The 20,640-nt window shown below is 42.7% G+C and overlaps 1 protein-coding gene across 5 annotated transcripts in view; it reads left to right on the top strand.

Moving 5' to 3' along the window:
* The first annotated feature begins 4,104 nt into the window (after positions 1–4,104).
* Positions 4,105–20,640, top strand: part of KIAA0930 (KIAA0930 ortholog) — an 81,754-nt gene continuing 65,218 nt past the window's right edge. For 2 of the 5 annotated variants that reach the window (XM_037388941.1, XM_037388942.1), the window contains exon 1: positions 4,105–4,560. In XM_037388941.1, the coding sequence (XP_037244838.1) occupies positions 4,416–4,560 (145 nt within the window). In that variant the 5' untranslated portion in view covers positions 4,105–4,415. Of the gene's footprint in view, positions 4,561–11,984; positions 12,274–13,391; positions 13,459–20,640 lie in introns of those variants that run through there. The other 3 variants (XM_037388940.1, XM_037388945.1, XM_037388944.1) reach the window with 3 other exon arrangements.

Raw genomic sequence — 20,640 nt, 5'->3', positions numbered from 1 at the left:
TGGAAGGACAAAAGAAAGCTAACAGGTAGAACACCTCTAACTTCAGAAATACATGACCTTAAGTACTCTGCTGTGCATTCAGAGGAGTAACTATAAAGGATAATTTTAGGTGTAAAACATTTTGCAACATTCTAGAGACAGAACTTTCAGAAACTTTAATTGTAGGTTTAATCTTGGAAGCAGAATTAGTCCTGTGCTGAACACTGGAAAGTTCCAAAAGTAACTCCGAATTAACTTTCAAACTGACCAAACTAACATAATTTATAATGGAAGGCCCAAAACTGCTGTGTCCTGATGCCTTGATACAGTTAGGGAGGCAATTAAGATTGCAGAATTAATTTTTGCATATAAACTCACCAGATGGCCCACTGAGCCATGAGCATGTCTTTACTAGAAAGCATCAGACTGTTGAAGATTGAGATACCCCGATTTATGACCAAAATATGATTCAGATTTTTAAGCCACTTGCTTAATCTCTTCAGTACAAAAGTGCTTTTCATGCCCTGTACCTTTAAAGTGGATGTAACATCCATTCGCCACTTGTAGCTGTTATAAATCTGAATTTATTATTATCAATAAAGACATCAAAAAAATGAGGGTACTTGGCATGCTTGTAATGTGTTGAACAGGACTTTCAAAGCTTCAGAATTTTAAAGTTCAATCCTGCAAAAGTTTATGCACATGCAGAGCTTGAGGCACATAAGTAATGCTGATCTCTTTGACAGGCTATATGCAGCTACACAAGTTTTGACAGGGTCAGTACTGTAAGGCATATATAGCTTAGAACTCATCCATTAGAAATACATTCAAATGCATTAAAAAAGCCCATATCTGCTAACTTGCAAGCTCATTTTAATTGTTAGATATTCATACACCATGTGGTCTTATTAACATACGCTGCAGACTATCACCATTAGCTTCTGCTAAAATAAATACAGTAAGGAAATTGTAGCCTTATATAAATAACTTGCTTAACTTTTGTGCAAATGTAGCAAAGCTTAACTATTATTCATTAATTCAAAAGACCTACTTCACCACATTAAATCAGCTGGTTATTTACAATGAACTTGAGTTTTTGTAGGTTTCTGCTGTTTAGAACACACGTCTTAAGTCAAAAAAAGATGCATCCAGTCTATCAATCTTGTCAACCTATATACTTATTTTACAGCAGGACACAAAGTGCATTATTATATAAACAAGCACAGGGATTTATTTTCAGGGCACCACACAGGCTGGAAACTCCTTAAGGTCCAAGGAACAAGGGGGAGACTCCCAGGCTGGCAGGGGCCTTGGGGGCTACAGCTGAACACTCCAGAACCTAAGCAAGGGAACACAGTAAATCAAAGCCTAGGTCAAAAGGTACCTCCGTGGTCATGGGGCAGGTCCACGGCCAAGCTGAGAAGTCAGCATCCGGATGAATAACATCCATAGCCAGACACAGCTGCAACAGAACCAAAAACCAGTGCTGCAGCTCAGCCAGAGCTTCAGGGCCAAGATTAAACAGGCCCCAGCCTGTGAGGGTGTGTGGAGGCCCCAGGTGAGGCTCCTCAGGGCCATTAAAGCCTGTTAGTGTCCCCAGAGTCCTAACACCCACTACCCCTTTGCAAGACAGAGAATATATTATTTTGTGTGTAATTGAGTTCAGTGAGAGCATGCATGGTAGGACAGGGCTCCTGATACCCGTTATAGTGATAACATGGTGCTAAGTGTCGGTGGAGAAAACCTTTAGAAGCAATATGTAAAGTCAGAATACAATCCCCCCTCCCCATCAAGAGTTTTGCTAGGCAGAGGGGTTTGTTGTTTTAAAATGTACCATGGGATCTTTAAAAACCAAAATCAATTAGCATTTCAGATTTCTAACTGATCCTAAGGGTCCTTAATCAATAGCCCTTTAAGAAAAGAGACTTTATCCCTCCACCTTCTGATCAAGAGCTGTGATCTGCTAGGAGCTGCACTTGGCTAGGGAGGGCTGCAGGAAGAAAAATGAGTGAGGATTTTGTCCATGGGCCTGTTTTGGTGGAAACCAGAGGAAGCTGAAGGTAGGCCTAGGAACTGAATAGGGGCAGGGATACCATTTCCTTATACAAAAGGCCTGGATGGAGCAGCAGAATGTTTGCTTACTTGCTTTCTTTTTAAGCAGGGATGCTGGAAATTCAGGGTGAGTGTTCAGGGCTCAGCAGAGAGGCTGAACTGCTGGAGGCTCTGGAGAAACTGCTGCAGGGTTGTCTACTGGCTGGTGACACAACAGATGTAAACTATTTCCACGTACCCCTAACATGACAGTGGTGTTGGTATCCAGCAGTAATCTACCAGGGGAAAATGCCCAAACTTTACCTTGGATGCCGTGAGGTAAATGAGACCACGATCTCCTCTGGCAGCAGCAGGATTCCTTCCTCGTGTTTCAAGTGTCATATCTTGGCAAGGTCAGGAACAACCTGGAGGCCAACAGTACAGGACAATCTTCTGCTGCTTTTCCCTTTTGTAAGCTTGTGGGGTAAATACCTCTAAAGCATGCATTTTCAGGGCCAGCGTGTGACTGGAAACCCTCGTTCTCTCCTAGAAAGAGAACTATCAGTCTCAACAGTAGAAGAGGTGCTTAAGTCCTGTGATTATACGTCCATGCTCTCCATTGCTTTGTAAAAAACTAGATACTTTACTACCAAAACAGTATGACAACTTCAAATTTCTCTCACATGCCCAGATCAGCATAGGAGTCTTCCATAGGAAATACTCTTCATATCCCTGTAATAGGGAATCAGTATATGGCTGTAAATAGCCTTCAGGTGCCTGATTGTTTGTTTATTGGTGCCAGAAGTTGACATGAAACTGCAACTGGAAACACGGTGTAAATGTATGCTATGTTGGTAAATGATCATGCAGCATTTGAAAACTTTTCTTTCTTACTAAACAGGCGCAGAAAGCACAGCTCTCAAATGATGTCAGCTCAAGTCTTTTGTCCCCTGCCTCTTTCTCTCCTTCCCACTACCACCTTCAAGGCTAAGTTTCAAATAGGACTTCAGGGAGAAGAAAAGGCTGCATAAGGCTTACAATATCCTTAATTTATGAGCTGAGGAAAGTTTGGCCATTGTTGGCATCCGCCAGGGACAACCAGCAGCAGCAGAGCTTGGGGTCCAAACCCTGCAGCACAAGCTGGCTTGTTCTCAGATCACCCATTCCTGATTTACATGGCACCTCAACACCTCACTAGCAAGACGTGCTAAAGGTAACGGAGAGGAGTGCCAGCTCTTGGCAGACACTTCAAAGGATGCCTTGGGTTGGGTTTTGATCCCATAGTGCTGTACATGTGTATTTACAGCAGCAGGGACAGGTGAGCAAGAAGGTAGCAGTAGCTCAGAAGATGTAATGTCAGTAGGGCCAGCAGGGAAGTTCTGCCTGCAGCGGCAGGAGTCTGGGGGCAAACCTGTGGAAGGGAAGGATGGGGAAGAAGGTGTCCAGAAAGCCTGGCTAGAAACTAAAGATCTTTAGATGGCAGGGATGCAGGACTGCATGGGCTGCCCTGGATGATGGTCAGGTGCGTGGCCCTGCTCTCTTCACAGCGCCTGCCTGCAGGTGTATTTTTGTGTCTTTCTGTTCAGCCTTGTGGGGTTACAGCCCACCTGAAACACCGTTCTCCATTTTCTGCTTGGACGTGCTTGGGTATTCCTTAGAGGAAAAGGTATTTTTCACCAACGCAGCAGGTGAAAACCCATACCTGTGGGTGGGAGCATAAGGGAAGGTGCAGGGGGCTTGCCCTGGCTGAGGGAGCTCTTGCTGATGTCCCAGACCAACTCACTCATGGCACGTTCTGGTTGTTCCTACGCCGTTTATAGCTCCCAGGAGAAGTTTTTCCGTCCCAAACGGCCCAGGTGCGTTCGTGCAGCAGGGAGTCAGGTCCCCGTCAGGTCTGCGCCGCAAAAGGCCCGCGTAAATACCCGACTCCTGCCGGGAGCAGCGCGCTCGCGGGCTCCGACGCGACGCCCCCGGGAAGGAGCCGCCCGCGCCGTGTCCCCGCCCCCGTGTCCCCGCCCCCGCCGTGTCCCCGCCCCCGCCCCGCCCCTTTGGGTGTGATGGGGCGGGGCGAGGGGCCGGCTGGGCCGCCCCCGTGGCCGCTGTAGCAGGAAGCGGCGGAGCGCGGCCGGGCAGCGCCTGTGGAGCCGGTGGCGGCGTCCCGGGGGGTGCCGCTCGGCGCCCGGGAAACTTTCCGGGGGGTGGTACCGGGGAGGGTCGCGCCCCTCGCCGAGCCGGAGGGCGCGGAGCCGGGGAGGTTTCTCGCTGAGTGCCACCGGGCGGCCCCCGGCTCCGCCCGCCGCTGCCGGGAGCGCCGTGCGGGCGGCGGGGGCGGCAGCACCGGGTGCCGCGGCCGCCTCCGCGGGGCGGCCTGACATGAGATCATCGCCGCCGGCGGCAGCGGCAGCATGGCCTCCGCCAGGAGCGGCGGCCGCGCCGGGCCGAGGGACGAGGAGGCCAACGGCGACCTGGACCGCTCCCTGCAGCAGATGCTGCGGGCGATAGCGGAGGAGCGGAGCCGCGCCGGCCTCCGCCAGGAGATCAGCGGCCTCGGTGAGTCGGCGGCCGGGGCCTCCCCGCCGGGCTGGGCGGGAGCGGAGGGGCGAGCACGGCGCCCCCGGGCTGGGCGGCCCGCGGCGGGAGCGGGGACCCCCGCGGCGGCGGGCTGGGCCGGGCTGCGGGCTCGCCCTGCGCAGCCGGCGGTGCCCTGGGAACCTGTTGTGTGTTGCTGTCACGGGGATGGGCCCTTTTCCTTCCCGGGTCCCCGAGAACCGGAGGGAGTAGCCGTCTTCTCCATTGTCTGAAATGCCCTTGGAGGAAAATGGTCAGAAGGCACGACGCACATCGCCCCATGTTTTTCTTCCAAGTATAAACTATGTATCATCTGCTTTGGAATCGAACGGAACAAATTTTTTGTTACTCTTGCAGTGCATGTGAGCCTATGGCTCTCAGATGATCTCTGTAGATTTTTTTTCCTCTTCTGAGTCAGATACCTCCCTCCTCTGAGTAAATGACTTCACGCCGCTTGGTGTAGTCTAGTAAGCACATAATGTTGTGGCTCTTGCTGGTCAAGTAATTTTTTTAAAACCATGGAGGTTTTCTTTAGCTTTTTGGCTATCTTGCTTGTTTGCACCTTGATCGGAGCAAATTTTATATGATCTGTCTTTATTTAGCTTTTGGCGAAGCTTACGCATTGCAAAATAGAAGTTTGAGGTTGAAATTCAGTTAGGCAACACGGGGTGGTTTTACGTCTCCATCAAAATCCTTTGCGTCAGGAAACTTCTGGCTAGGCTAATGAATAGAAATCATTCATTTTCATGTGCAACAATAGAGATCATAGACAGAAGTTTTTGCTGTGAGAAATGTTGTTGACCTTGTTCAAAACTTTTGTATATCCTGGGCTGGACCTGTGCTCTGAGGGGATGGATGCCCAGGGCTTTAAATTATGAGCACTGATGTACAATACTTCACTTGTTTCTTCCATGGGGCCTTCATTAATGGCAACTCCTTCTTCAGCTCGTATGTAAGGTCCCAAAAATGTCTGTTTCTGAGTTTTCTTTAAAAACTCAGAATGAGGTTTTTGTTCGGCCTTTACTGGCTTTGTGATGTGGATTGACGTGGCGAATCTCTTTGGTTCTTCACCTGACCTTGATGTTTGGTTTGCCCACCAGTGCTTACTGTGGTCTCCCCAGGGAGGAATGGACTCTTACTTTTTTATTTTTCCCTTGCACATAACGAGGGCTTGTGCAGACAAAGAGAAATGATAGTCTTTCTTGTTTCTTTATGCCTTTTTCTAATGGAATTGGATCTCCAGGCCTTACTGTGGTGTAAAAATGTTACAGGGCCAAATAAAGTGTTGTGGCAAACTGTAATCAAAACAGGAAAAAACCCTCACAAAATCTAAATGCCTGTGAGATTGCATTCATTGAAAAGCTGTTGTCAGCTCATGTTTGGCCATATCATGTTTGAATGAAAATAAAGACTCACAGGTATAGAAGTATCACCATCACTTTCTGTTACTGAAATTTGAAAAGGAGAAAACTGTGGTGGCTGATAACATAGAAGTGCTTCCTCTTTGCTTGTGTTTGAACACATCCACAGAAGTCATCATGAAGAGTTCTTCTGCATAACTGTGTGGTAATCACACAAGTAATCACAAGATGTTGTCCTTTCAGGTCTTTGTCTGGTAGAAGTGCTTAGCTTGTTGTACTGAAGGGCTGATCCTGGGTGTGGAGATTTGCCTGTGGATGCCTATACCTGTGTGGAAATAGGTTATGTGTCGCCACAGGAGTGCCTCAGATGTGCAATTTTTGTATCCAGGGAGCAGAGCTGAAGTTTTAGCTGAAAAGACTGTCATTTGCCAAGCCAGTATGCCTTTCCCATGAGTGCAGTGTCCTGCCCGTGGAGAGGTGCCGTGGATCTCCTTACTCTGGACAACTGTGGGTGTGATGGACCTTCAGCTTCAGTGGCTGTGGGACAGTGTGGCAGTTTCAATGCAGAGAGAATCTGTTCTATGGTGGGTATTTCTGAGCACAGTTGCTGAATATCAGTTCCAGCTGGCCCTCCCCTTGCTAATCCCCAAGCACTGCAGAGTCACAAAGCGGGACCCTCTCAGGATTAGGAGGTTGTGGACTCAGGTTGCTATAGGGACATCTAAATTGTCACAGCATCTGACCAGCTTATTTAAAATCTGTACGTATTATTACTTAACATTTGGAAGGAGCATACTGGGAAGCTTCCTTAAGGCTTATGAGACAGAGAACCCCTCTGTGCTATAAATCTCCACTTTTGTGTATTGAAGGATTTTCCAAAACCTTCACTTCATTGTGTGCTGCATGTTGCTTAATGTATAACATTGTCACTCCCAGTTAATTAGTGTTCTTTTTCCCTATTCTGTGACTTATTACTAGGGAAGTAAATAGTTTAAATGCTTCTCTTGGGACAAAACCACCGAATTTCTAGAGTGGTGCTCAATAGAAATTGTAGATGAACAGGAGGTTATCGGGTGTAATCCTATGACTTGGCATATACACATGTGCGGACTGCACTAGCGTGTGCTGTTGCAAACCATGCAACATAGACTATGCTGGGCACTAGCAGCACAGCAGATGTAAAGGCTTTTCCTTGAGTTCAGTACTCATGAAAGGAGTCACAGTCCCATATGGGTTCTAGGTGGCTAACACAGAGGTTCCATCTGCTCTTTATGCCTGGGGGCCGTTATTCAAAAGAGTCCCAATGATCCAGCCTGTGATACATCACCTGCTGGTCTGCAGGACTAGCACACCAGTACTAGTTTCATATTAGTGGTTCTTTTTGTAATGGCCAAATCCTTTTCAGCAGTAGATTAAACCTGTTGTGTGCTTTTCTGAGTGCTCTTGAAATCAACTGGCAAAGACTTTGACTGTGTTAAATTCTGGGTTTCCCCTCTTAACCCCACAACAATAAAATGGGACTCAATGGGTTATAACTTGCGTGGCCTCTCTCCTTTTGTGTATTTTCTTTAAGCAAGCCCCTACTCTCTAGCCTAAGGAGAAAATTGCTATTTTTGCTGATGCTGAGTTTTGGTGAAGGGGATTGCTTTATTTCAGGAATATCACATGAGCATTTAGACAAGTATTGTCCAAAAACGTCTATACCCTTCCATGGGATTTTCTATGTTGTCCTGTTTGTGTAATATAGAAAATATAGCAAATCTGGCATTGTGCTTCAAAGTAATGACTCATGTGTGACTCTTCGTCAAGTTGCCTGGGGGGAAGGATGATGCCTCTCTGAGAAATAGTCTCTGCTGGATGTTAGTGTCATCCACTTGTACAGAGTATACACTAGTGTTGTGCACAAAGCTCACTCTGAAATGCTGTGTGCCAGAACATTTCTCTGGCAAAATAGCTCTCCTTTTGAGGGAATGACAGACTTGCTGTATGTCTCCTTAGCCAGGCTGCACATAAGGCTCTGAAGTTACCTTTTTGGCCAAAGCCCTGAAGTGGGAAGGTTTTATTTTCGATTGTGCCTGAAACTACTGTGTAATGTTGTTAGGTGCCTAATTTCCCTGTGTCCTTCTGTCCTCCAGCAACAAATTGCTCTGCCTTTAGTGTATGTGGCACAGTGTGCTTGGGTGGAGCTGTGACTTTGTGCGTATTGGAGCTTACGACGAGTAAGAAAAACCAAATAGGTAGATCTGAATAATGTGTTGAACAGTGGCTGGTCGGTAATGGAGATGTGTAGCCAGGTGAAAGGTGAAGTGGTAAGGGTCCTGGGAAGCAGGTGGCTGCACGAAATTGGGAGTAAACCAGCTGTTGAAAACTGCTGCCACCAGGCACTGAAGGTCTGTAATGGTGCTGGTCATAGGTGCTGGTGGAGAAGCTGGACTGTGCAGAAGGCCCAGTAGTCTCATCAGTAAGGAAACGTGTCATCTCTTTGGGTTCCTAGTGGTAGAGTGTCCTCGTATTTGACCGACTGTTGATGAGAGGAGGGCATACTTGGCATAGGGACAGCAGAAGGAGGAACATTCATCCTTAAAGTCTGAGGTTTGCTTGGACTTGTTTGCACCGCAGTACACCTCAGGGCTTGTCATGTGAGTAAAGGCAGTGAGATGATTCATGTGCCAAATTATCTTGATGAATAAATCCTGGAAATAAATAGGTCTCTAGCCTTCCTGAAAGAAGGAAGGGTGAGGTGGCATACAGTAAGTGCTCATGCACATAAGTGTTGCAAAAATGTGATGGAAACATAAAGACCCAAGTGGGAAAACATCAGCAGAAGAGTAAAGAGCACTGGAAGAAATTTTCAGAAAGCAGAAGAGGTTAACATGAAGAATTAAAAAGAAGAATTAGTAATTTGGATTTGAAAGTACTAGATTCAGGCCTTAACTCTATCATAGTGTAATAACTTCTAATTAAATTATAATATTCAAGAAGGATATATTTGCTTCTGTGAAATTTTGAAGAAAGTGTAGCCACTGAGTAAGTGGAAGCGTCTGCTGAGAATTTGCTGCAGTACAGAACTGGTTTGACAGGAGCAGCTTTCATGCAGAAACAAAACATATTCTTCATTGATGGTTCTTTCTGGAATTAGTTCAGTGAGTTGTCCAGTCAAAGGTGAGAAACTACAAAAGCTGGGAAGCTTTGGGTTTTTTTGATCTATGAATAACAAGAAGGTGTGAAAATGACATCTGTCCTAACAAAAACTTGAGGGACATATACAACCACATTCATTAACTATGGGTAATGTCTCCTGTAATGAGTTAGTTTAATATACAAATATGTTGATAAATTTACTTTCTTTTCATTCAACACATTTAGAAGGATTTAATTTGAGTGTAAAATGCAGGTTTTATTACTTGTACCTTATTATTTTTAAAAATTCTTTCGGCCTATTTATAAAATGTTTTGCAGCTAATTAATGTGAAATTCTTAATAAAAAACGAGTAATCAAATATTGAAGAGAAACAAAAATACTAACGTAAGTAATTTATAAATAGTAAAATAAAAATAAGTTTATACAGTAGCTTCCTAATCAGTAACAAAATAACAAAAAATTCATCACTGCATTCCAGCCAGGAAGAGTCTATATTTCTTTGCAGAAGAAGTTCTAGAAAGTACAAATGCAAAGCAAGATCAGAACAGTTTATTTAAATCAAAGTTAAAGCAGGTACTTTGAAGTCAAAGTGATTTAACCTCGGATTTGTGTCGGAGAAAGATAAACAAATAGCAAAGAAGTTCCAGTGTGAAAGTGGGTATAATGTGATGTTTTTTTAATTTATTTTTTTTTCTAGAGCTGGAAGAAGATGTTTTTAAAGCTCCTTTTTTTTTTTTTTTTTTTTTTTTTTTTGCCTGGCATAGAAAACTGTCGTGGAGAAATTCTGAAATCAAGTCTGCATGTAGACATTTGATGTGTAGTTGAGTGCTTGGGTAGGGTGGGATACGTAAAACAACAGCTGGAGCTACTTCTGAGACCCAGTGGGTTCGGCCATGGGACAGGAACGTGTTTCTGCATGTCCAGCAGCCCTGTGTGCGGGACTGATGGAGTGAGGGATGTGCTCGCCTGGTGCTGCGAGGGATCTGTCTTGCTTTCTATCCCAGCAAGGCGCAGGGGCAAGGAGCAGGGATGGCCGTCCCAGAGAAGAGAGGGTGGGAGAGAAGAGTCTGTGGTGCTGGTCTGGGATGAGCCTCAGCAACCAGTACTCATGCAAGGAGAACTGTTCGTACTCTAAAGATACCAGACTCGGGCAAGCCTGATGAAGGGTAATTTTGGATGCTCGCATTGGGCCTGGAGCGGGTAATTTTAAAACCAGAGTGCAGTGCCAATTGTTAAGGTAATGTCTTTTGCTGTAATGCATCAGTGAGAACAAAGTGAGTTGTAGGCAGCTGCTGGGGAATTTCCTTTCTGACAGGGCTGTGCTAGGCGGCATGCTTTCTGTTGGTGTCGCGGAGCAGAGGAGAGGCTGTCATTTTGCTGTGGTGTGTTTCTGTGCTGTGGTGGGGGCTGAGAGGGGGGCAGATGGGAATCTCACCCTGGGGCTGGGAGGCCTTGTGATGTCGGGATAGGATTGTGTTACAGGATTACAGGAAGAGGTAAATAATGATCTTCATATTAAGACTGAAGAGAAAATAACTGGTGTCACAAGGACTATTGAGATCTTGTACCCTAGGATCCCATCCTGCCACTTCTGCAGTCAAGCATAAGGTATTTAGGAATATCCATGTGGGATCAAGTCATGGAGAATGGCACGGGGCGAACTGTAGGGCTGCAGCCCTGCAGGGTAAGTACCCTTTTTTTTTTTTTTTTCAATGGTTCATTTAAAATTCCATTTTTGTTGTTTATTAGAACCTTGTTTATGCTTTGTCACTAATGGCCTGTCAGACTTTCCATTACACAGCAGTGTTTTCAGGGGATTTGTAATTTGACTATGAAGGTTAGCTTCTGTCAGGAGCTTGATGGACATCATCCCAGACCAATAATATAATGTGGTCTTTCTTTTGTTATATCTCTTACACATTTTTTTGAGCAGTTGGGTTATTAATTTATTCTTTCTTTTTAATGGAGATGAAGCTTTATGGGATTTTTGTGTCCTGCTCAAAAGTATCCATGTTCAAATACTAAGAGTCTGGAAATGCTGAAGTAAGGAGACAAGATTGAAAAAAAAAAAAACAAAACCAACAACAAAAACCCACTACTAAAACCAACCAAACAAAAAATGCAAAATCCCACCCCAACAAAAAAAAACCCAAACAAACCAAAATACCTTTCAGAACATTTTTGCCCCAACTAAATTAGCAGTTTAGTTTTAATATGAGGCATGCTGCTGTTCATTTTTGGATGCTAGCAGAAGTTGCTGGATCCCCAATTTTTTGAAAATGAGAGTCCCTCAGAGCCGGCTTATGAATCTGTAGGGCTGACAATGGGAATATCAGCGTATTTTAAAATACCCATGTCTTACATATGTAATGCTGTAGTTCTAGTTGATACCTTAACTGTTTGGTTTTGTTGTTCTAGCAGTATACTCTCTAAATAGGGTACTAGTTGCAATTTTGAAGTCTGTGTTCTGTTTTGAACTTGAAGATGGATGGGAGGTCTGTCTTAGGGATCAAAATACAGTTTACCTTTACAGTTCAGGGTTGATCTTTTAAGGATTTAACAATCTGGTTAGATTCTTTCCAAAGAAATGAAAAATTGAATTTCCTGAAGGATGAAGCATGTTGGTCTCCACTCCCATTGTCTCTGTTCAGGGTACTGATCAATAGAAAAAGCTCAGAGGATGCAAACTTTTCAACAGTTGAAATCCTCAGTTTCTTGTGTTCCAGCTACATTTTGGGAAAACCAAAACTCTGCTGTTGAATAGTTAGTAATGATCGTTATAAATAAGCTAAGTAGGATCAGGGTAGCACCCACTGATGTTGAAAATATACCATGAAGTGAATGATTAGGTGTAAGAAGGAAGTCTGTACAAAATCAGTTCATGGCCTCAGGAGCCCACTGAGAATAGTGAAGCTACTTTGTTCTAGTAAGTATTCAAAATAATGTGAAACAAGCTGCTTTTGGTCTGTTTGCAGCCCCTTGGGCTGAACAGGGTGAATGTCACAGAATCAAGGTTGCTCTTTTTTTGTGTGTATTGATTACTTTTCTCTATGCAGGAAGTAAAATATAGCCATGATACAGAAACGCCAGATACAGCATCATACTGCTCCTTTAGAGGAGATGTGGTAACCTGGGCACGCTTCAACAGCAGTTCTGTTGACTGAAGTTGATCAGATGCAACAACAGTCCTAAGTAATTTTTTTTTCCCCTGAATTCTTACTGTTTAAGCCATGAATACTACGTGTAAGGATTTATAGGGTATTCTGCAATCCTGTTTTACAAACAAAGCTTTGAAACTGAAGTCTTTGCCACTTTGGTTTGCCTGGTCTCTAGTACTGACTGTGTGCTAGTATTATGCAGAAGTTGAACCCTGAAAACAGTAATATTCTTTATCTTTCTTCTCTGGGGGTTTCTTAAACATGTTTCATTAGGAGTCTCAAAGTTAAATCCCTTTGAGGTGAATATATTGTTTTGCAGGTAGATAGTGTGTTCTGACATGAAGAGCAATTCCTTTTGGGGTCATGTCCTTCCTGCCACTGCAGAATGAAAATTATGGCTACTAGTGCTGATATTTAGGTGGTATCTGGTGTTTCAAAATATTCTTTGCATAATTTTCTTTCTTACAACTGGATCTGTCAGAAAGCCTAGCACATGGTAGGTAATCAATAGTCCTTTATGTTAGGACCAATTTTGAAGCATTCCAGGATGTTTCCCTGTACAACAGCGTGCTGGATGCTCAGGAGTGCGTTTGGGGCTACCTAATCTGTATATAAACCTCTTATGGGAGGTTATATTGTCATACTTTCTGTCTTTCCCCCTTAACCAGGTCACGCTCAGCGAGTCGGGCTGAGGCTGCCCCTGGTTTTGATGTTAGTGCTGGGATGGTGAAAATCTTTATGGCTCAGCAGCGACCTAGCTTTTTGTAAGCTACCACACAGAGGAGAGAGGCCTTATATCAGCAAATGCCAGAGGCTGTGTCCATGCCTGGATTCTTAATTTCAGGGAATTTGCATTAGGCATTGCTATCACTTTATCAACCCATTGGGGCTGCAGAATGTAGGGTCTTCTGTAGGAACGTTGGCAGCATTTTGCCACTTGAACACATGGGTGGTGTTTCCCTTGATCAAATGGATGTGGAAGATACATTACTTCTGATTATCTGGATGTAACATAGGTAGTTTTAACTCCAATCTTTGTCTAACTACCGAGCTTAGATAAAAGGGGTAAGCATGTTGGGAATTATTGGTCCTGTCTCGCAGGGCCCCATGTGATCAGAAGGAACTTGAGAGATGGATTAAAATGTCAGTGAATCTTGAGCTGTCTTTGCACTATGAAGAGTTTGATTTAATTGCCTGGAGATGCTGAAACATCATCAAGGTGAGGGAAGTGTTTTGAAATGGATATATAGTGTTCTGCTAAGAGCTGTGAAATATTTTGCAAGTAGTTTATTCCTCTGCTTTTTCAGAGAACAAATACAGTTCTTGAGTGTCTAGCAATGCTGTATTTTCAATAAGGAATATGTTTACTTACCTGCCTTAAAGGACCGAGAGGTGGATTTAAAATTACCATAAAACTCAGCTATAACAGTACACAGGGAGTTTAGTGTGATTTAAGTAATTGGTCTTGAGGAGGGGAGTTTATTGCCTCATAAGGGTCGCTTACACTTAGTTATTACCTGATCTCATCCGTTCAGAAACAAAGCAGCAAGGTTATTGCAGTATGTCTTGGAGGTAAACCTCCGTGTAAACCCAGCTGGCTTCCTAAATAATCATGATCCAGCTTTTTATATACTTTATAGGACTGCTTAACTACTTTTTTCCCTTAGTTTTAATGAGAAGTTTAATTCTACCTAAATAATGAAGATCTGAATGGATGACCTGTGTTTTTCATAATAAGGCTAACTAAAGTCAAGTCAAAGCATCATGTGAATTGTTAGTAGGCCATGTTTCACATGAATAAAGGGGAACTAATTTCATCCTCTTTGATCTTTGATATTACAGGCATAGACTACGCTATGCTGTGTTCTGTGGTCTGACTTTTCAGATTAATACTGTTTCATAAGCATTTTTTTTCTCTCCTCCAAGTTAAAAAAGAAGCAAAGGTTTAAAGGTATGCATTATGTGCTTCGAGGATGCAGGTGCTTTAAAAATGTTCCATGATCAGAATATTGACTATGAAATTTTTTACTTTCTTCTGCTCAACATCTGTCAGGCTAACTCATTTGGTTAAATGCACACACACACAAACACATATATATATATTTTAATTCAGTGCATTGATCCCATGGCAAGATAAAACTTTTTTTTTTTAATGGAGGAATGATACCTTTTGTTTAATATTTAATTGCACATAGCTGCTCCTAGAAGCCACTGGGGGGAAAGTGGCTGTGAGCCTAAAATGAAATAGTAAAAAAGCAGGCAAAATGTAAGATCCCAAGTATGCTGTTCGCCACTTTTAACATTTTACTGGTTTGTATTTATTTCTAAAATAACATTTCTAGGTATCTCCAATATAAAGAGATTTAAAAGTTTGGACTTGCTTGGAATCCTGACTTGAAGCTTGCTCTAATTTTTTGCTCTGAGGCTTTATGACTTGTCTTCTGTAGATGGTCCTAATGATATAGGTGTTGTGCTCTGAGCAGGCTGGTGTCCCATTTCTGGAAGCTGTGCATCCTCTGCATGAGAGACATACTGCTCTTTACTGTATCCTGGCCAGGAGCACTGCCTTCGGCTAGTGATATTTTACTGTCATGAAACTTTTTTCAAGTGTTGCCAGGGGATAGAAGACTGTCATCCATCTGATGCTTGCTTGAGGCTTTGAGTCCTTAGTCAACCTGAGGTTTTATCATTCATTGTTCTTTTTACTGGATGTTTCTGGCACTGCAGAAGGAGGGGGAGGAATGAGTCACTCTGAACTGGAACATGGTCGAAGTCTATAACCCTGCATGCACGCACTGAGGAGGGATATACCAACCATTAATGCTGAAATTCCGAGATATTAATATAGTGTCTGCTATTCTGTGTATTTCTTCTGTGACTTTGGGAAGTTGCTGGCACTCTTTGCACCTGTGTTCCGCATTTGGTATTGGGGAAACAGTAAGTCCTTACCTCAGAGGGGAAAACTCTCGTATGACTGGTGACTCTACTGATAAAATGGGGACGAGGGATGAGTGGGAGCAGAGAGCTCCATCCGTAAGTGACATCCCAGAGGAGTGGAATAACGTAGCCAAAGTGGAGTACATCAGGGAGAGCATGGGTCCATCCAGTGCGGACTGCCCTCTTCAGTCCTGAGCTTGTTAGTTTGGCAGAAAGATTGAGCAAATGAGAACAGCAAAGAAAACGGAAGACGCCAGTTCATGTATTGCAGTGTATTTTGCAATACATGTTAAAAATAAAACATAAAACATGTAATGCAGTAATTTAATGGCTTTGTTCCCCATCTGAACAAAACCAATGCCTGTAAATAACACAAATCTTGCTTTATTAAGTAAACCCATAAACACAGAGTTGTCTGTGGGATTTTTGGGTCAAAACTTGAATTCTGAGGTCCTTCCTAACCTGAATTATTTTATGTACCTGCCAGCAATGAAGAAAACTCTAGGTTCTAATTTTTCATCATGCATTGTTTTGGATGGGGCAAAAGGGGGAAATCGAGCATAGGCATGTCCTTCTTCTTTTTACTTTCCTGGCAAGAATCAAAAATATTTCTTCTTCAGCAAAATGCTGTGGAAAAATACAGCAATTAAAAATATAATGTTTACCTTAAACTTGTTTGTGACCATGTCTTAAACCTGAGATTGGGGGTGGTGGTGGTGGTGTCTGAAATTTACAAAAGGACAGGGACAAACTGGAGTTTCTGTGACTGTGTCTGAAGCCGTTGTGTGTCTCTACCAAGTGCTTGGATGATTGAACGGAAGGATATTAAAATTTGTTCTTTACTTTAAAACTATAGTGACAACGCCAAAAGGTAGTGAACTATAATCAAAATCATAGGGGACGGTGTTTGTGAGCCCAATGGTGGGAAAAAGCACAAAAAGATGTTTCCTTTTTGTGCTTTTGCTGAGGCATTTTTTAAATAAAACCTTTCTTTCTCAACTGGTGTGTTCCTGCTTGAGACCTTGAAACTGATTTCTTAACAGATAAAGGCTGTGAATGTTTCTGGTTTTATTAACTGTATTTCACAATGATTTTTGTAGTCTGGAGAGAGTGGCTGGTTGAGTGTGATGTGGTGGGTAGGAGAGACCCAGGGAGGGAGGCAGGGCAGGAGAAACAACTGAAGTGTCAAACCATAGTCATGTTGCGGGTTGGAGGCAAAAAGCTAGGAAGTTTCTTAAATATTTAGTCCAATATCATGTTCACTGGGCCACTTCACTATCGTACACCCATGTGCAAGCCTTCCAGATCTGTAGGGATTTGTACCTGTGCAAGTCTCCAGTTCTTTGGAGAAATTAGAGTAGTGGTGCTGGTTACAAGTGGAAAGGGATGGCATGTTTTCAGCAGCTAACATGTTAATGGCAGGCTAAACCTACCGTTTTGCAGTAGCAAAGTACAACATAAGCTTTGCAGTAGTTGCTCTCTGTCTTAAAGGGTAGGGTGCTGCTGGCTTTAGAACAGTTTTGTGTTTTCTGACTGAAGTTTGTATGTCACAGATGTTATTAAAATTCTTCTTTTTTTTTTTTTTTTTCTCCTTTCTCTCTTGTAATCAATAATGACTGTTTTGCCAGGGAGCCAATTTTTCTTGTTTTCAATTGTTCTGTCGTGAACTAAATTAAAATCTTGTGCTTTACTTGGGGCTGTCAAGGAGTGATACCTTTCCTCACACATATGAGATGCCTGCAGCACAAAAGGCTGGTGTGCTGTCGAGGGGATTGATGGTCTCCAGATCTGCAGTTCTGCAAGCTACATGCAATGTCTACAGGTTGGCCTTGGACTGGTTACTTGTCCCTTTGATGGTTTCACAGTGAAATGATAAGCTGTTAGAGGAAACTTTTTTTCTTCCTTGTATGAGCGTGGTTTGTTTAAAGAGAGAGACCTGCTTTTGCAATAAGAGGAGGTTTCACTGGGATGTATGTGAGTGGGCAGGCACTCTTCATTTTTATTTTTAGCTAAACAGCTGTATTTATTATCTTAGAAGCCTGTCATCATAATAATGGAAATGCTAAAGAGAATGCTGCCTAATTAACTGAAATATCTAGGCACTGGCAAAGACGTTCAGTTTGTTGGACATAGCATCAATTACCAATTTGCTTTAGCTTGACGACTTTAGAAAGCAACCCAAAGTGGGATTTTTAAAGGGCTTGTTTTTTCAAGTACCACCTCCTTCTGTAGACTACTCTTCTTATATATGTGTGTCAAGTTGGGCACCCAGTTGAGAGATGCAGTGACAAACATTTTTCAAAAAAAATCTTGGCCACAAGATGGGTGACAGTGTTGGTTGCCAGCTTCTAAAAATGAGTGGGTTTGTGGTCTAGAAGGTAAGTGAGAATTACGGTTTCCAGTGCAAAGTTGCCAAGTGTTCACTCGGAAAGCTGCTGCTGCTGTTTCTACTTAGAACAAGGAAAACTGAATTTGGAAAATGCCAGTGTGTGATAGTAGACGTGTAGGAAATAGCTCTGCTTCCCTGCAGACTGCTGTTGTAATAATTACTCTTCTGCCTTGGCAGCATGACGCTAACTAGCAGCCCACAACAAAGACGAGATGCTAGGGGAGGTACATACATGAAAACATAAGTAACAACCACACTATAGGTAGTTTTGTAAGGCTGGAGTTCTTCCAAAATGCAGTTTGTTGGCTTTACCTGATCTGCCACAATAGTCTGTCAGATAGTGAGTGCTTTGACAGTGGTATTTATTAAGTGTGAAACCAGAGCCATTGTACGTCACAAACTTACAGGACTAGCAGTCTTTGATCAGAGTGATTGCTTTGGCAGAGAACAAAAATAGCATGCATATATAGCGTTGAAAATGCACGTTTGTCCGCTCACAGACAAATTTCTGCGCTCCAGCAGTGCCAGCATGCTTCATAAATTACTAAGCAATCTTTCCAGATCAGATTTAGGTGTTGGAAATTTTGGGACTGTTGCTGGGCGATCCTGGAAGCAGCAGTAGGGAATGTGTAACCATTTGTCCCTCTTCCACTGGGTTTAAAGTGGTTGCACCCAGTGAAATCAAGGTTGCCTCTTGGTTAAGGGAGGATGTTTACAACTGCACTGAATTCCCAGTTATGTCAGTTAGGAAACGCAGACGCTTTCTGCATTAGTTTCTTATGTGAAAGGCACAACTAGATTGTTCCTCTGGTGTTATTGTAATGAATAAATTAAATCTGTGGAAGTGATGCTTCCGTCCCTTGTGGAATTGCACATGGGTTTGAGTGAGGTTTGGATGCAGCTTCTGGGGAACTGAACGATCATGTGCTGTGAGGCTGAAGTACAGCAAAGTAGCTGATGACAGTTGGATGAAAATGAGTTTATTATTGCTGTGCACCGAAGTTCAGTGGCTGATAACTGCATCCTGTTGATTTTGTTGACCCTTGCTATGATTAGGTATTTAAAGAAAACTGGCAGATGCCTGTAAGATGCTGTCTTGATTTGGTGTTTCATACTGACATATAATATTTAATTATTTCTCTTTAAATTTACATCTAGGATTGCTCTGTCTCACAAAATATTTTTCAAATTATTTATGGCTCAATTTGAATTCCACTTTGTCAAAGTGGGTATTATAGATGGTGCACAGTAGTTTATGCTTTTAAATCCTGTGGGCTTTGATTCACTGTTAAGTGTTAACTAAAATGATGGTTTCCACAATGCATGTGGTAACAGAAGAGAGAAGACTGACAGGAAGAGGCGTGAACTTCAAGAATACATTTTACAGTTTTTTTCTGGAGGAGGTTGTGTTTTGTGTTCTCAGCCATGATGATATGCAGCAATCTTCTGCAGCAGGAGAAGAACAAATGCAAATGGAAATAGAGAATTGAAACAAATGTGGATGAGAGAAAGTAAGGTCTCCCCCACCTGCCCCTCCTGAGTAATACAGAAACCATCCCAAGGAAGAGAAAGAAGAAAACCACAGTGCCCAAGGTCCAAGCACTGAGACTTCTTGATGCTTTTGTTTGAGTGAACAATTGTTTTCTTTTGATATTTTTAATTTACTGCATGAAATGCAGTAACCAATAAGCAAGTTTATTTTTTTTTCCAGGATGGGAGAAATCAAAATAGGGTCCAAACTTGAGAAAGCTCTAAAACCCCAGCCACACTTTGTGGCTAGTGTGCGAACTCAGGTGTGTTCAGTTATACCTTTCTCTGTCTCTTTTAGCCGTCCTTCAAAATACTGTACAAAGATTTGCATGTCCATTGAATTGTGGCAATCAGCATCAAATGTATTACGGTGCCATAATATATGATATTATGTGGCTGTCATGTGAAAATGAGCATTCAACTTGGCATTTGTTTTATTAAGTGCAAGTATTCATATGCTTAGAATATACTTTAGCATGAGTTGCAGGATCAGCTGAGTTGTTCTCTTCACATGACTTCCACAAAAATGCTTTGAGGAGTTGGTCTTAAATAATGCATGAACTTGTGCTAGACCTCTACAAAGGTCATTCTGTTTCTCGCAGTGAGAGAGAACAGAGTGAAAACAAGTATGATAAAGGTGATCAAAGTGGTAGGTGGTATATGAAGCAGAAATCAAATGTTCCAGAAACTGAAATTTTCTGAGATGACCAGAAGTACATTAGAAAACAGTTGAGGACGTAGGTAAGATGTGTTATTGATATCTAGAATGGTGAGGTGAGTACTGGGCAAAAAATCTTTAGTTTGGTAAGAAAATAGGAAAAAAAAAAGTTCCATCCCAAAGCTACCAAATGGGTGTGTACCAATCTAGTATTTGAACCACAGTGTCCTTTCTCTCATAAGGTAACTACTCTTCACGGGAGTTCTTTGACTGGTTTTTAGCTGTTTTCTGTATAAGGAGATGCTCAGTTTGACCTAGAAAAAGCAAGTCAGTCTGCGGGAGAACTTCGCTTTGTGTTGTATGTTGTTCTCTGTTCATTGTACATTACAGATGTACCTAAAGCCACGCTCAAGATAACTTCAGTGAATCGCTTCTCTCTTGGGTGAAATCCAATAAAACAAAAAATAGTGGAAAAGAATGGTTTGAATTCAGAAACGGCTGTACAAGATCTTAAGAGTAAGGATGCAACTGAAAACCATTTTGTGTTCGTTGCTTGCTCTTGAGTTCCAGGGGCATTCCTCAGGTGGGTGGAATTGTTTCCATTGCTAATGCAGTAGGCTTTGTGAATTTAATCTTGGAAAATTAAAACATATTAAACATTGAGCTTAGGTTTTTCTTAGGGGTCTCTTCCTGTGTTACATATTGTTGATAAAGAGGTGTTCAAAGAGCTCTGGGCTGAACTTCCTTAATACAAAGCTGTGCAATTTCATACTATGTTTGTATTTTAAGTGTTGCCTGTGAGGGCTCTATTATACCCTCTCCCAGGCCTGTTAATGTGTCCTTTTGTACAAGAGCACATTTGAAACGTTGTTTGTTGTTCCTGGCTG

This window comes from Falco rusticolus, chromosome 5 (genome assembly GCF_015220075.1).
Source record: "Falco rusticolus isolate bFalRus1 chromosome 5, bFalRus1.pri, whole genome shotgun sequence".
Lineage (NCBI taxonomy): Eukaryota > Metazoa > Chordata > Aves > Falconiformes > Falconidae > Falco > Falco rusticolus.
Note: the sequence above shows the minus strand (reverse complement) of the source record. Positions and strands in the feature narration are given on the sequence as shown.